The following is a 17,559-nucleotide window of genomic DNA, read 5'->3' on the forward strand; positions in this document are numbered from 1 at the left end:
GTGGTTGGCCCGTCAGTTTGTAACTCTGGTGTTCGTAACTCAGGTTCTACGGTATTGGAAGCCAAATGCTGTTGCCATTGGTGTTGATCTTCTGGATCACTTTAAAAGTTAAAGTACTCTCTAAAGCCACATCTATGATATAAACACAGGGATTAAATCTCATTGACATTGATATTTTCATAGATTTTTAACATAACATATTTGATAATAAGCTGCAGAGCCAAACTTTTGTGATGTGACCAAATCTTATACTCATAGCAATGATTAAAGTGCTACTGAAAATAACAAATTTCACATTGTATCTTCATGTTCCTTTGCCGTTCTATATTTACAGGTAAACAAATGCAGTTTAACATGGCAGTTCATATATTCAAAAGTGGATTTTTCTGGCTGTTCGTTAGAAAATGTTTTCAAATTAACTCAATTGTTCTCCATTTTTCCTACTGTTTCCCTTCTTCATGTAGAAAACTTCCTTCCTGAGGTTCATTTTAGTTCTATACTTAAATAAATGGCTTTATTGGCAGAAACTGCAATGATGTTTGGCATTCAGCGTATGCCACTTTATACTTATCAACCAATAAGAAAATATGAAGCTAAATAGAATGCTTTATTGTATTTAACATATGAGCAATAGGTAATCTGAGGAAATGGGGGCCATTCCTGGAATTGCATTTAGGTTAGCAAATGTGGAGTACCACACAATTTTCCTTCTTATGAGGCCCCACTAACTCTCTTCAGAAAACTCTTCATTTTTTTTTTTATCAGGAAAAGGCTTTGTCATTACACCACAGAACTCAGTCAGAAGACTCAAGTCTCCTGCATTTTCCCCACAGACATATTGTATAACCTTGGGAAAGTCACTTAACCTCTCTGAGCCTCTGTTTCTACTTAATTACCTTATACAAGTGTTGTGAGTCCCTACTGCATTAATGTTTGTCAAACTTTTTGAAAGCATGGATAAAAGTGCTAAATAAGTGAATATCTATTTTGATTTTGTGTGCAGTGTTGTAGCCATGTTGGTTCCAGGATATTAGAGACAAGATAGGAGAGGCAGTATCTTTTATTGGACCCACTTCTGTTGGTGAAAGAGTCAAAGCTTGCCTCTTACACCAAAAGAAGTGAGTCCAATAAAAGATATTACCTCATTCCCCTTGCCTATGCTTTGATTTTATTTATTAAATCCACCAGTTATTTATTAAAATACACTAGGGCTGTCAAGCAATTTAAAAAATTAATTGCGATTAATCACACTGTTAATAATAGAATACCATTTATTTAAATGTTTTCTACATTTTCAAATATATTGTTTTCAGTTACAACACAGAATACAAAGTGTAAAGTGCTCACTTTATATTTATTTTTATTACAAATATTTGCACTGTAAAAACCAAAAGAAATAGTACTTTTAATTCGCCTATTACAAGTACTGTAGTGCAATCTCTTTATCATGAAAGTTGAACTTACAAATGTAGAATTATGTACCAAAAAAAATCTGCATTCAAAAACAAAACAATGTAAAACTTAAGAGCCTGCAAGTCCACTCAGTCCTATTTCTTGTTCAGCTTATTGCTCAGACAAACAAGTTTGTTTACATTTGCAGAAGATAATGCTGCCCGCTTCTTGTTTACAATGTCACTTGAAAGTGAGAACAGGCATTTGCATGGCACTGTTGTCGCCAGCATCACAAGATATTTACATGCCAGATGCACTAAAGATTCATATGTCCCTGGATGCTTCAACAACCATTCCAGAGAACATGTATCCATACCGATGATGGATTCTGCTCGATAATGATCCAAAGCAGTGTGGACCAACCTACGTTCATTTTCATCGTCTGACTCAGATGCCACCAACAGAAGGTTGATGTTCTTTTTTGGTGGTTTGGGTTCTGTAGTTTTCACATCAAAGTGTTGCTCTTTTATGACTTCTGAAAGCATGCTCTACACCTCATCCCTCTCAGATTTTGGAAGGCACTTCAGATTCTTAAATCTTGGGTCGAGTGCTATAGCTATCATTAGAAATTTCACATTGGTATCTTCTTTGCGTTTTGTCAAATTTGCAATGGAATTGTTCATAAAACAAACAACATGTGCTGGGTCATCATCCAAGACTGCTATAATATGAAATATATGGCAGAATGCCGGTAAAACAGAGTAGGAGACATACAATTCTCCCCCAAGGAGTTCAGTAATAAATTTAATTAACGCATTATTTTTTTTAACAAACATCATCAGCATGGAAGCATGTCCTCTGGAACGATGGCTAAATCATGAAGAGGCATATGAATCTTTAGTGTATCTGGCATGTAAATATCTTGCAACACCAACTACAACAGTGCCATGCAAATGCCTGTTCTCACTTTCTGGTGACATTGTAATTAAGAAGTAGGCAGCATTATCTCCCTTAAATGTAAACAAACTTGTTTGTCTTAGCGATTGGCTGAACAAGAAGTAGGACTGAGTGGACTTGTAGGCGCTAAAGTTTTATATTGTTTTGTTTTTGAATGCAGTTATATTTTGTACCTAATTCTACATTTGTAAGTTGCACTTCCATGAGAAAGAGAGAGAGTACTTGTCTGAGGTGAATTGAAAAATACTATTTCTTTTGTTTCATTTTTACAGTGCAAATGTTTGTAATCAAAAATAATATAAAGTGAGCACTGTACACTTTGTATTCTGTGTTGTAATTGAAATTGATATACTTGAAATTGTAGAAAAACATCAAAAAATATAAAATAAATTTCAATTGGTATTCTATTGTTTAACAGTGCGATTAATCGCAATTATTTTTTTGAGGTAATCGCGTGAGTTAACGCCGATTAATCAACAGCCCTAAAATTCACCTCTCCTATGAAATCTTCAAATCACTCAACAGTGGTTAAGTAGCTGGTACCCATTGATCACAGTTCGTTACGCTTATAATAATTGTCTCATTGTTATCTTGATCTCCTCCCACTACCCCCACTCCCCAAAAACCCTTGTCGGTAAGTTGTCTCTACCTGTTGTCTCTTGTCTTATATGCAGAATGTAAGCTCTTTGGGGCAAGAACCATCTTTTTCTCATAGGTGTGTATAGTGCTTAGCACAGTGGGGTTGGGCCTCAGTACAGTAATTAATAATAAAATGTATTAATTTCCTCTTGCTGCCAACGGTAGTCCTGTATCTGGAGTACTCACTGTTTAAAGAAATTCTGTTTAAAATTCCTTTATCCCTTGGACGTCCATTTGCATACAAGGTTTGTTTCCGTATCCACTCTTCTTCCCTTGGAATTTTTATCAAATATTTCTCAATGGTATCAAATATTTCTCAATATTTTTATCAAATATTTCTCACCTTTGATAAGGTGGCAAAGTCTTTGCCCACCCTGTTAGCAGGTAGTGGACCCTGCCTGGAAATGCTTACTGGTTCCTGCTGACTCATTGGTAGCACTGCTGATTAGCCTACTAAACCACAGAAAGGGAATGTAGGGAGTGGCTCTCTGGGCAGAGGGAACTAGAGTCTGTGAGAGAGAACCTAGAGCAGCGGTTCTCCAACTTTTGTACTGGTGACCCCTTTCACATAGCAAGTCTCTGAGTGCGACCCCCCACCCTTAAAAATTAAAATCACTTTTAAAATATATATTTAACACCATTATAAATGCTGGAGGCAAAGCGGCGTTTGGGTTGGAGGCTGACAGCTCATGACCCCCGTGTAATAACTTCACAACCCCCTGTTTGAGAACCCCTGACCTAGAGGGAAACACTAGGAAGAGCCTCACGAGGATAAGAAATCTTATCCCTGTGTTGTGTTTTTTTGCTATTTTAACTGCCAATAAGAAAGAACCCTACAAAGATTGAGTTTGATCACTGTGTATTCTGTGCTACAGTGAGGTAAGGACTCTGCTGGTTCACAATTCCTTCCTCTATCTTCACCATCCCAATCGCATAACTGATTTCTCCCAGTGTTTGAGTAACCATAGTTGCTGAGTCACCTTGGCTGCACTCTGTGCTTTTAAGAATAAGTACCCAGTATTCCAAACGTGCCTTTGTCAGTCTCTTTTAGAGAGTTTGAATAGTTTTCTCTGATGTTCATTTGATACTTCTCTTTTGTATCCAAGAATTATTTCCTTTTTTGTTGTGTTTTTTTATTTATTTGCTCCTGTTGTTTAGTGCTATGCCAAAGATTTTAGAGTTGTATCCATCATAATCTGCCAGATCTTCTGCCTTCTTAATGTAGCTTCCGAGGTATTTTTCTTTTTGTCCCCTTTTTTTTCTTATTTCAGTATGTTTGTTGTTCGCTAAAAACAGGTGTTTAAGTAAATGAACTAAATATATATTGTTAATTATAGTAACTGAATACAAAAATACAACACTATAAAAGTATGTTTCAGTGGTTGCTAATACTGTTAAAGGCTTTTAGGAGGATTTGTTTATATTTTGTTTAAGATATCGTCTCTCATGGACCTGGATTTTGTGTAACTTGATTTTCTCATTGTGGATCATGGTTTTTGAACAACATTTTAAGTGGTAAAGTTTACAAGGATTCATGGTTTAAACAGCATTGCCAAGACATATCAAAAGAGTAGTTAGCTCTGAATTCCTGTCATTCGGTCAGTCCCAGTGTTTTTGGCCTCTGCACAAGCCACTAATTGAAGTCAGCTCCAACAGAACACTACAATTATATCTTTAGAAGGAAAGTAATACTTGGATGCAGTGACTGAAATTTAAGTTTGCAGAAGATATGCAAACATTTTGTATAGCTGTTGGGCTTAGACATTAAGGATGGACAAGTATTCCCTTATTTGGATTGGATAATAATTGTGTTCAGAGGTCTTACCAAATACACTATATTTAGATTTTTTTAAAACATACAGTGGGTACACAGTAATGGGGATAAAATATTAACTATATTTGTCAGGGGAATGAGGGCAGCAGCATGAGAGCAGAGAAAAAACGGGAAATTAAGATTTTTTTCTTTTATGGATGTTGATAATGGACATGGCAAAAAGACACAGGGATGGGGGACATAGGGCACAGCAAAAGGAAACAGAATAGGCAAAAAGTTTGGCAGGTATGTATGAGGCATTCAGTGCATGCAGCTGCAACAGCAGGAGGGCAGGTAAAGAGAAGATCAGAACTGATTTTTTTTCCATTTAAATTGTAATAAGTGTCTTTGTACCCTTATGAAATTATCATAGCATTATTGACTAAGACAAGAATCACTCTTTACTGACGATGGTAACTATCAAAGGACTCAAATTAATGAATACCGGAAATCCACATGGAGATGCACTTGCTGTGTATTTATACATGATTGCTGGATTTAATTACTACGCAGCTTTGAACACCAAATACATAACACTCTATTACAAAGTTAAACCAATTTCAACTTCATGAAAAAACTTGTACAGATATTACAAAGATGTTATTCTGGGGCAGCAGGCTTCGGATTCTAACTTTTATTGTTGTTTTGGAACAAGAACTAGTGATGTTTTTCTTAGCTAGGATATTCTCTTCTAGTAACTATTACAGATGTGTAAATTCCCAAATATCATACAGCTGAATATTTTGCAGTTGATTTACTGCTTCACTGAATATGGCTAGTATTTCTGCTATCTGGCTGATTTATTATTTGGTTTGCCTAGCCCCTATATCTCTACCATCTATTTATCATGATTCAGTATAATGCCAAGAGAGTGAGTGACCTTTGCATTTTGTTGTGTGCCTAGAGTTTATTACGTGGTATAACACTGAAGTAAAGCAGCAGATCTTCTGCTTGATGACTTTCTGTAGTACAGAAAGATTTAACCAGCAAAATTCTGACAATATTTAATTAATCATTTTCAGCCTGAAGTATACATATGCCAGCTAAGATTAAAAACACAACATGGAAATTGATTATTCCAGGTTCCCCCTCCACCCGAAGACAAAGTTTATTTGCCATTTCAAACAAATTGCAAATAAAGGTCATCACAGTAAAAAGCACAGTAGTGCTTTACATTTTCAAAGCATTATACATACATGAGTGCTCATAAAAAGCTCTGAGAGTTATGTGGGAATAATCACTTCTGTACTTCAGTTTCCTAATTTTGAAAATAGCGAAGTGATTGAACAATATGAGCTAAGAATTTAGAAGTTTCTGGCTCCGAGAGGTATGTTCAGTCCTGTAGACAATTCTGCCTCTCTTAATATATTACTGTGTGATCAACAATTAGGTGTCACCTTATGAAAAAATGTATTTAATCTAAAACAGGGGATCTCAACTTGGGGTCACAAATGACCAGTCCTTCCCATATTTCTAATTGGAGGAGGAGAGGTATATCTCAGCCAGCTGGGAAGGCAGTGGAGGTATACCTGGATGATGAAAAATCTATGAAAAATTGAGTCCTGCTATGAAAAGAGTTGAGAAGCACTAATCAAAAGCAGTGGCTTTCAACCTTTCCAGACTACTATACCCCTTTCAAAGGAGTCTGCTTTATCTTGCATATCCCAAGTTTCACCTCACTTAAAAACTACTTGCTTACAAAACCAGACATAAAAATACAAAAGTGTCTCAGCACACTGTTCCTGAAAAATTGCTTACTTTCTCATTTTTACCATATAATTATAAAATAAATCAATTGGAATATAAATATTATACTTCCATTTCAGTGTACAATGTATAGAGCAATATGAACAAGTCATTGTATGAAATTTTAGTTTGTAATGACTTCGCTAATGCTTTTTATGTAACCTGTTGTAAAACTAAGCAAATATCTAGATGAGTTGATGTACCCATGGAATACCTCTGCATACCCCCAGGAGTATGTGTACCCCTGGTTGAGAATCACTGATCAAGAGTTGTTTTATATGCTAAATTGGGAAATTCTAGATATGCTCTGCCTTTATATTTGTTTTATTGTCTGAATTTGATCCCCAAGTGATTGGGTGTTATGGATCATTTCAAGAGTGAGAATTTTTGTTTTATTCTCAGCATACGATTTACAGTGGTTAGTGACCCTCCAGAAGATGAACAAGATCTTGAGTGTGAAGACATTGGCTTTGCTTACGTCAGTCTAAGGGAGATATTTCAGAAAGAAAGAGACATAATTGAGCAAGATATTGATGGTAAGTTTAGCAGAATTCTTAGGTTTAACTTTGACATCTGTTCATTTCAAAATTTTACTAGAGTTTTTCTTCTCTACTCTGAGAGGTTTAATACTTAATGATTTAATTATTGTTATAATATTGAACCATACAGTATCACTTTAATAAATTATCACAGTTCATCTGCACATACAACTTATTCCTGAAAATAAATAATATTCCCTAAAACTGAAAGAACTTAATAGAATTAATATTATCTTCTAACTAAGAGTTATACAGTCCCTGGTTTGGAAAAAATCTGAACAGTATTACTAGTAAAGTAGTATTAGATTAATCAGTTTACAAAACCTGAGACTGTTAGGCCTAATTACTCACTAGTATATTTTTATCTTTTGTACAAGCAGAGTATTCTTTAAATGCCAGGAAAGCCTCTGAACTTCTTAATTTTATATTCAACATTTTTTTCAATAATTTCCTACTGCAAATATCCATTGTAGGTAATTATAGCATCTCTGTGGTGTCAAAGGGCCAAATTTTGGTTCTGTTGAAGTCAATTTGAAAACCCCAGTGACTTCAATAAGTAATTGGGTCCCCTAATGTAGACCCTCAGGTTTTAGACCCACAGAATGTTCATATACTGTGTATAATACACACATGGTTTATATAATTCAACTGTCTGAATTCATGCTAAATATACCAATTCTGAATCTTAAACAAAGATACTCTGTCCTCTGTATGAAATGTGTATCTAAGACATGACAAAAGAGTATTGATTTACATTCGATATTCAGTTAGAGCAAGCTCAATTACTGTTGATTAATTTCCCATCTGGCAAACATAGGTGGTGATTGTCTGGAGCAGGGAGGACCACCTGAAGAAGTATGATGAGATGCTGAATCTTTCATTTTCTTGTGGGGAGGAGAGAGGTCTCCCTGCTGGCTTCCTCTAGCCCTTCCCATCCCCCACCCGGCCTCCAGCCTAAACAGTAACATCTACACTGCTATCTGTAGCCCTATATCATGAGCCTGAAACAGTTGATGTTGGCTCTAAAACTTACTGCCACTGAGGTGGTTTTTTGTGTTTTTTTTTGCAATGTAGATGTACCCTTAGAGTCCCTCCCATTGCCCTAGGTCACAGGGAAGAGGCTACAGCCAATACACGTCTCTTTCTCTTCCCCACCTGATGTGGGAGCTGACTTGGTGTTGGACATGCAGAGGAAACTGAATGATGGGATATTGAGTTCTTGAGTTAGTAATGTGGTGGGGCTGAGTGGGGAATGAGTGACTGATGCTTCTTGTCTATTCCCGATACCCATTTTTTGTGTTTGCTTGCAACTGTGCTGGAGCTGAAATTCCAGAGTACACTATGCACTTCTAAGTTCCTAGAGCACATGCCAGAATTCAAGTGAAGTAGGTAAATGATGAGAACAAGCAGATTTCCATACACTGGAAGAGTTTCAATTCTTTGAATCAATGAGTATGTGCTGTTTGGGCTGGTTCTTATTTTGCCTGAACCATTTATTCTCTCCCTAGCAGTGATGATTCTTTGAAGAGCTATACAGAACATTATCTATTCTAAGTAGTCTCTTAACAGAGAATTTTTGTGTCCTCCTACCTTTAGTCTTCTAGCTCTTTAGTCATATTTCCCAACTGACAAAATTGATTTGTTATGTAAACGTGATGCAGTGGATACTAATGTTTTCTACCCTTGAAACTACTTTCACAAATGCACCTAAAATTCTTAATAATCATCGTTTTGGGAAATCATTAAAAGTGTAACAGGCAGAACTGTTGTATTTAGAACTAATTGTTGTTCTGCCAACATGTAGTGATTAGTGTAGGAAAATATGTTTTCCTTTTCTTTTTCCTAGTAACATAGGGAACCATTATTTGTTGACATTTTGTTTGTTTTAGATAAACTGTACCTATAATATTTATAGTAATAAATAGATGTGATCCCTTCCATCATCCCCTGGTGTCTTCAAATGTCCCAGATGTTAATTTCATTTTAGGATATGAAACTGCCAAATCTTATGAAGTAGTTAGATGAAAGCTAAGAAATTCTACTTTGCCATGACTTGTGCTTTTTGCTGCACTTGACAGGTTTCAGAGTAGCAGCTGTGTTAGTCTGTATTCGCAAAAAGAAAAGGAGTACTTATGGCACCTTAGAGACTAACCAATTTATTTGAGCATAAGCTTTCGTGAGCTACAGCTCACTTCATCTGATGCTGTAGCTCACGAAAGCTTATGCTCAAATAAATTGGTTAGTCTCTAAGGTGCCACAAGTACTCCGTTTCTTTTTGCTGCACTGTAATTTTAATTTAAACTGGAAGGAAAGTACCAGTATAAAAGGTTATAAACAGGTATTTGAGTACTGTGACAGTCAACAGTGCTGTATTACTTAAATTCCACTTAATCCTCCTATAAAACATTTTGAATCTTGGATACCTTTCGTGTTCAGGGTAAGAGAGGGGCTAATTATCCTGGCTAACTGGTAGGTTTTATGCAAACCATCACTATTTGTTTTGTATTCTGTTCTATTTAGAGTCTTATACAGCATCAGTGTGTGTTCTGAATGTCTAGAACACGTGAAATTAGAGATACATGAACAGTTCTTCAAGCAGTATCCCTATGGGTGCTCCACTGTAGGTGTATGTGCACCGCTGTACCTTTAATTGGAGAATTTTGGTAGCAGTCTCCATTGAGCCAGCACATGTGCTCTCCCTCCCTCGTGGTCCGCCTCAAGGCTATCTAGCACTGCGTGGGCAACCCCCCTGCCACAGTTCCTTCTCAACCACTTTGGCCTTGAAATGGAGCGAGCAGTTGTCCCTTCCTTACCTGTATCATTGGCATAAATTGTAGTTGTTTTTTTCTTTTGTTCTCCTTAGCAGTTAGTGTTTCCTTTTTTACTCCGGTCTCCATGACAGTGGTACTGAGACAGGATTCTTGGCTACGCCTTTCTGAGTTCCCCAAAGAGCTGCAGAAGACTTCCAGTTTGAAGGGCCCAAACTCTTCGCGGAGAAGACAGATTCTTCTCTCCACATCCTGAAGGATTCCCAGACCACATTATACTCCCTAGGAATCTACACTGCAGGACAGAAGAGAAGATATACCTTCAGCCACAGCACAGGTCACAATCTTCTCAGTACCCCCCATCTTAGCGGTGTTACGAGCTGCAGTGTAAGAGGACAAGGGCTCAAAAGTGGAAGCAGTCCACATCTCAGTACACAACCTCTCAAACCGCCTCTTCTAAGCACTTTTGATGGATTGGTCAAGGGCCCGAACAATTATACCTTGCAACATCAGCTTCCATCTACACATCTGTCATACCCCTTCAGAAATTGCCTGGCCCTACTTCACAGCAGTTGGGAGAATATCACCTCTGACAGATGGGTCCTGGAAATTATTTCAAAGAGTTACACCATTCAATTCATATCCCTCCCGCATTCCAACCCTCCTTCTCCATCACCCTTCAGTGACCCTTCTCATGAGAACCTACTTCATCTGGAAATATATCATTTGTTATGCCTAGGGACATAGAACCAGTCCCAGTGCAACTCAGAAGCAAGGGGTTTTACTCCCATTATTTCCTAATCCTGAAGGTGAAGGGAAGTTGGAGGCCCTTTCTAGATCTAAGAGCATTAAACAAATATGGGAAGGCACAGACATTCAAGATGGTCACACTAGAAACCATTATTCCAGCTCTTGAGCAAGGAGATTGATTTCTGGCCCTCAACCTACAAGATGTCTACTTCCATATCTCAATACAGCCATCATACAGGAGATTTCCTACGGTTTACCTTTGGGCAGGACCATTATCAGTACAGACTGCTCCACCCAGGGTATTCTCCAAGATTCTCTTCATTGTAGCAGCACACTAACCCCAGTACAGGGACTGGAGTTTATCAGCACCAACCTTGATGCAGTACAAGCGAGAGCATTCCTCCCGCTATGCAAACTCACCACCCTGGGACAGATGCCTCTCAAATAGGCTGGGGAGCTCACCTACACAACCACAAGGTTTAGGGCAAATGGCCTTCCGCAGAAGTGACCTTCCATATCACTCTTTTCGAGCTAAGGGCTGTCAGGAATGCCTGTGCACACTTTCTGCCTTTCATCAAGAACACCCACATGAAGTTCATAATGGACTTAATATGACTTGTATGTTTTACATAAATCGCCAAGGGGGTGCCAGATCTGCCAGGAAGCACTCAAACTTTGGAAATGGTGCATCCATCATAATGTGCTCACCTCATCTGTCTATCTACCAGGGATACAGAATGTGACAGCCGACAGTCTGTCAGAATTTTTGTCACAATCATGAATGGGAACTGAACTCAGAGGTGCTACAAGACTTATTCGCCCTGTGAGGAACCCTGACTACAGATCTCTTCATTACTTACTGGAACAAGAAATGTCCTTATTACTGCTTCAGGGCTGGCCTGGGGAAACATTCACTGGAAGACGCCCTCATCCTCATGGGACGGGGACCTCTTATATGACTTTTCCGAGTTTCCTCAGTTATCCAAGATCCTGTTAAAAATTCAACGAGACAAAGCAAGAGTTATTCTGATTGTCCGTCCTGGCCAAGACAAGTCTGGGTCCCTTACCTGACACAGATGGCAATATGCCCTATGGTTCCTCTTTGGACCATTTTTCACCTTCTCTCTCAAAACAATGGGCTGATCCTTCACCTCAACCTGCGGGTCCTCCACCTCCAGGCTTGGCTTCTTCTTAGTTCCAAGGCTTAGAGGCAGAATGCTCTGACGAGCTGAAAGATGTGTTGCTACAGAGCCAAAAGTTGATCACTCAACATACTTACCTACAAAATGGAAACGATTCCAAGTTTGTTGTCATTCTAAATACACAGACACAACCTCATCTTCTCTCCCTCTCATTTTACACTACATTTTAGACCTCAAGAGGTCACTCTCTCCTCACCTCACTCAGCTCCCTTAAGGTATATCTAGCAGCGAAAACTCTTTCAACCGCCAGGTAGACAGATATTTGGTGTTTGTTCACCTACCGACGTGTAGATTCCTTAAGGGCATTAGAAATCTCTTCCCGCATGTGAGAGCACCCACTCCAGCCTGGGATCTTAACATAGTTCTCAGGGCTTTGACTAGGCCTCCCTTTGAGTCCATGGCAACTTGCTTTTTCTTACAGCTGTCCATGAAGACAGCATTTCTAATTGCCATCACCTCCGCTGCGCACATAGGAGAAATAGCGGCCCTGATGGCACACCCACCATTCACAGTCTTTTTTTAAAGACAAAGTAACTCTAAAGCCATATCCCAAATTTCTCCCTACTTTCTCTTGCACTTTCCATATGAATCAACAGATCCATCTCCCTGTTTTTTTCCCAAAACCACATTGTGACAACAGGGAGACAATTCTGCATATGCTAGATGTTAGAAAACACCTGAGCATTCTACTTGGACAGGACTAAAGACTTTAGGAAATCCCCTAAACTCTTCCTTTTGTTCACAGAAAGATCCGAAGGCTCTGTGATATCATCTCAAAGACTATCCAAATGGGTTTTTGGTTGCATTAATCACTGTTATCAAGAGCGCAACCTGCTGCCTCCGTCCAGAGTCCATACGCACTCCGTGAGATCAATTTCTACCTCGATCACATTCCTTAAAGATATCGCTATCTCAGTAATCTGTAGAGCAGCGACTTGGGCCTCAGCCCATACTTTCGCAGAACATTATGCTATCACTGAAGATTTGGCCCCCGACGCCATCTTCAACTCCACTGTACTCTGTAGTACGAGACTCCACTCTGAAGTCCCAGCCTCCAGTGGTGGGTACTGTTCAGGAGTCACCGACTGTGGAGCACCACAGGGACAGTACTCAAAGAAGAAGAGGAAGTTACTCACTTTGTGCAGTAATGATGGTTCTTTGAGATGTGTCCCTATGCGTGCTCCACAACCCGCCCTCCTCCCCTCTACTTCGGAGTTCTCTATAGGGCTCTGCAGTAGAGAAGGAACTGAGGTGGGGTTCACCCACATAGTGCTAGATAGCCTCAAGGCAGACCATGAGGGAGGGAGAGCACATACGCAGGCTCAACGGACACTGCTACCAAAAATCTCCGATTAGAGGCGCAGGGACACATCTCGAAGAACCATTGTTACTGCACAAGGTGAGTAACTTCCTTTTATTACACCACAACAGGAAAAGAACATCTCTCAAGAAATTTCCTCAGTGTAAATCATTGTAAAAATATTCTTCTTGAAGATCAGGCCTTTTAGGTCCAGACCTTTACTAAATTTAATAATAATAGGCACTTATTGAATATAGCACCTTTCTTTTGGGATTCTCAAGCTCTTTACAAATAATGAAGCTTATCAAAATCCCTCTGAAGTAGTGGTGGTGGTTATACTTTTTTCTGTTGATGAATAAACTGATGCACAGAGAGGTTAAAGGGGCACTGCGAACTCAAAATCTAGTTAATTTAAAAAAATTGTATAAAAGTAGTTTCAAGAACTACATCTACACTTTGCCATTTTTGTGGTTTTAGAATCACATTTTCTTTTTAAAATGTTTTACTGTCCTGGGTTACTGTATGGAAGGCATGCAAGAAGATCCGGAGAAAGTGCTTGACACAAGGGAAACATTGGCACTGAATATACACTAAGTGCTATCAAAAGAACAATGTAAATAAGTGGAAAAAATACAGGAGAAATAGTGTTTTTCTCTAATCTCTCAATTTATAGCAATCTTAAATGTTATTTGTGACAATAATAGGTAAAAAGAAAAACATCCAAAAAATGTACATTTTAAGCTAACAGTGTACACTTTTAGTGCCTTGTCCAAGCATGCACAAAATCAGTAGCCGTGCTGGAAATAGAATCCAGGAGTCCTATCCTGTCTGTCCTTTAAGTTATCAACTACACAACACTGTCTCTTGTACATATAAACAAACTTAAAGTTACAGAGAGTGCCTTACCGTCTTCTTATTCCAAGCTTGTCCTGAGCTGCCCTAACAGTCTGGAAATAGTGGCATGAAGTAAAGCTGTCTGCAGGGGTTCCCAGGTGAGGTATCCTGGTCCCTGCAATGAATACAACACATAATCATACCATTTGCTTACTGCTAAATTAGCTCTGAGGGGCTGTTCTGACCCAACCGCCACCCCCAAAACTTTGTGTTTATTCAAAAAAAATTCTATTGAGACTTTCGTTAGAGGAGCCTCATAGCCTTGCATAGAGGCCCAGGTGAGAGGAGTATGTTTGCTAGCAGCACTTTGGCAGTCACAGCAGCAGAGCCTCTCATTGGACTTCTTTAGACTGGAAAAATTAATGGTATTTTAAAATGTGTTAGCTTAATGTTAAATGTCAAGTTTTTAAACACCATTGAAGCACCCAATGTCGACAAAGATGTCGATTTTTAAAAAATGTGTTATCTGGTCACGGTTCACCCTAAGAGGGAATAATGTCTTTGTCTACATTTGTCTACAGCATGCAAGAAGCCTGGAGTCAAAATCATATTGTGCTTCACTCAGACAACATCAACTTGTCATCTGTATATTAATATCTGAAGTGCATGATTCAAGCCCCAATCATGCACACAGCCAGCTATAACATAGACAATTCACACCTCATCTGCTTGTGTACTAATGCATAGATAACAAGGGTCTGATTCTGCTGCTACTGAAGTTGATGGCAACACACTCATTGACTTCAGCAAGAGCAGGATCAGACCCTAAATGTATATGTGTCCTCGTGTGATATTTATTTACTATGAAAAATGAACAAACAATTTGGGAAGGTATATAATAAATACTGCTTTCTTAGCTTGAAAATTAAACCTTGCACCAATCATTATTGAGGTGGAATTTAAGTGTTGAAATTCCTATCCTAGTGTTGAAAGGACTCAATCCTGTAAGGTGCCGAGCACCATCTCCTCCCCCTCACTTCAGTTGGGTAGATAGTACTCAGCATCTTGCAGGATTGAGCACTAGAACCGACAGCCATTTTTTTAACCTTGTATGGTTGCCTTTTAATCTTCCCAAATGCTAAAGTGAAATAATTGTAACACAAAAACTAAATTAAATTGCTAATATTGTTGTCTGATGTTTCCTTTCTAGTTTTCGATTCACAAGATGATAGTGCAATAATTGGAAAGCTCAAAGTAACAGTGGAGGCCCTCCATGTTCTGCGCTCAGTCTATGAGGAACACAAAGATGACTAGGAGGCATGAAAGAAAAGTGTGCCTACAGATGCTGCTTCTCCCAGTGTAAATACATGCTTGATAGCTCTTCGAAGATGAGATTTTTGTAATTACTACAGTATATTTAATGTATAATTTATATGAAAAGCATGCTTGATTTATAGTTGTAAAGTTTTGTATACTTTTCAGTCTGTTTGTTTTTATATTTCCCCCTAAGGCTAAGACTCTCTCCACAATGGACAACGTCTTGTAAATAATTAATACCTACATGATTGAATGATGTGCTTTATTTGCATTTTCAACATTTTTCTTACATAAAACAGTAATAAAAATGCAAGTTGAATTTTTAATTTTTAATAAAAAAGCTTAAGCCTTAGAAAACTGATTAAAAATACTTTTATGTTATCCCTAATCACCCCACTAAATGCAATGCCTGTGATTAGCCTCATTAAGAATTTTATACTGTGAAGATTTTATTAGAAGCAATATATGAAAATCACTTGGATTAATGTGTTAATCTGCCTCTTTAAAATGCTAATATCCATTTTATGCACATTAAATCTCAGTATGCGTTTTCTTTGATGCGTGCAGTTTCTATCAATTAAATATAAAGAATGAGGCTAGTTGCAAGACTTATTGAATTACTGCAAGCTTTTTTAAAAATAACTTTTGCCCTTCTACTAACATTATAAGTAGTTGTTTATGATTATCATGATTTGAAGGAGGGGGAGGGTGGACTCAATTTTCATATGCTGTAAAAGAGATTTACAGTTTCAACTAACAGCTATCAAAGCACAGAAAGAAAATATAAAAGAATCAATCTGATTCAGTTCCGCTTAGTTTGAGCTGTAGGGACAGGCAAGTGTTTTTTTGATCACTTTTAAAACTTACATCAAACACATACAATGATCCTTGTATCTGGATAACCAGTGGCTAGAAAGGAGCTTGGAAAGTTAATTTTCTAGCTTTTAACCAATCTCAATGAAAGATTTAATTGATATTTTTAATGGAGTTGTGAATCAATGCAGGAAAAGGATTGTCTCTGGAGAAGTAGGATATAATGCATTTCATTTTTTAATTTACTTTATTTGTCATTTTCTTCAAAGGATTTTATAGGCTGTGGGTTTTCACTGTTTGCAAACAGGCTATGTTTCTTCATAAGCATATGTAAAGTATTCAGAGAGATAAGTAATTTATTAAAATCTACCTAATTTGCCGTGATATATTAAATCTCTGCTTCAGTGATCACAGACCATTTCATTTAGAGAATTAGGCATTCGCTCTTTGTGTGATTAAACCTCTGGAAAATGAGTTCTTTGCTCCTATTTGTGAACATTCAAAGCCTGCTAATGGCAAGAAGATGGAATAGATTATGAGACAATTCATTACAGTTCAACAGCAAAAAAAAAAAAAAAAAAAAAAAGCAGCTATAATGCAAAAATGCAAGTTTGAATATCTGCATACAGTTTGAACTTTCTGTGCTCTAATCACGTTAATAATGTCTCTTCGTCTTTAGGAGGCTTTGAAATGACATCCATACAATATTAATTTGTTGATGTACATTATGAGGCCAATGGAATATATTCTGACCACAGATCTCTCTAAATTCTGCCATGAACTGATGGATGCCTCCATTTTAGGGCCTACCATCTCCAGGAGCACTGTTGCTCTCATCCAGACTTTGTAAATCCTCACAATTCAATCCTCTGGAACATTCTGGAGACCACAGGCATCAGCATTCCTAAACTCCTCCATTCCTTGTAAACAGACATATGTATGTTTGTCACTTGGGCTGGCTCTTAACTCATCGTTTTGGACACTATTTCTAGCTTTCTTTGGCACTGTGCATCTGTATTGTCATTAAGACTGGTATTATGTATTATGGTAATTTAAAACAGCTACATTCAACACTGAGATTAACCAAGTGGCTTTTCAGAAATTTAGTTGTGGTATTCTACCAGGAGGTTCATATTATTGTTCTGATACTTTCAACCCAAACTAAATATCTTCCACATAAACAAAGAAGTGACTTGTATTGATTTTTTGTAACTGTTTACTGAGCTACAAAACTATTACTAATGCTTATTTTCTTCTGAAGTAAACCATGTGGTAAAATTAGAAAATCAACCATATTCATCTTACATGTTCATCAACCATGTTCATGTTATATTTACAGTAACACCCTTAACATTTCATCTTCACTATCTGAAGTTGGAAACTGAGGCTAAGCTATCAAATTCATTACACACCGATCTCTATGGTAAATTACTGCAGTATATTCTGGTTGATATTTGGTTACATCAGGGGTAGGCAACCTATGGCACGT

At 37.8% G+C, this 17,559-nt stretch overlaps 1 protein-coding gene across 10 annotated transcripts in view; it reads left to right on the forward strand.

Annotated features, from left to right (window-relative positions):
- Window positions 1-17,255, forward strand: part of RPGRIP1L (RPGRIP1 like) — a 138,859-nt gene extending 121,604 nt beyond the window's left edge. For 9 of the 10 annotated variants that reach the window (XM_043526400.1, XM_043526401.1, XM_043526405.1 and 6 more), the window contains 2 exons: window positions 6,950-7,083; window positions 15,151-17,255. In XM_043526400.1, coding sequence (XP_043382335.1) covers window positions 6,950-7,083; window positions 15,151-15,254 — 238 coding nt within the window. In that variant the 3' untranslated portion in view covers window positions 15,255-17,255. Of the gene's footprint in view, window positions 1-6,949; window positions 7,084-15,150 lie in introns of those variants that run through there. The other variant, XR_005222324.2, reaches the window with a different exon arrangement.
- Window positions 17,256-17,559: the final 304 nt, after the last annotated feature.

This window comes from Chelonia mydas, chromosome 12 (assembly GCF_015237465.2).
Source record: "Chelonia mydas isolate rCheMyd1 chromosome 12, rCheMyd1.pri.v2, whole genome shotgun sequence".
Classification (NCBI taxonomy): Eukaryota; Metazoa; Chordata; order Testudines; family Cheloniidae; genus Chelonia; species Chelonia mydas.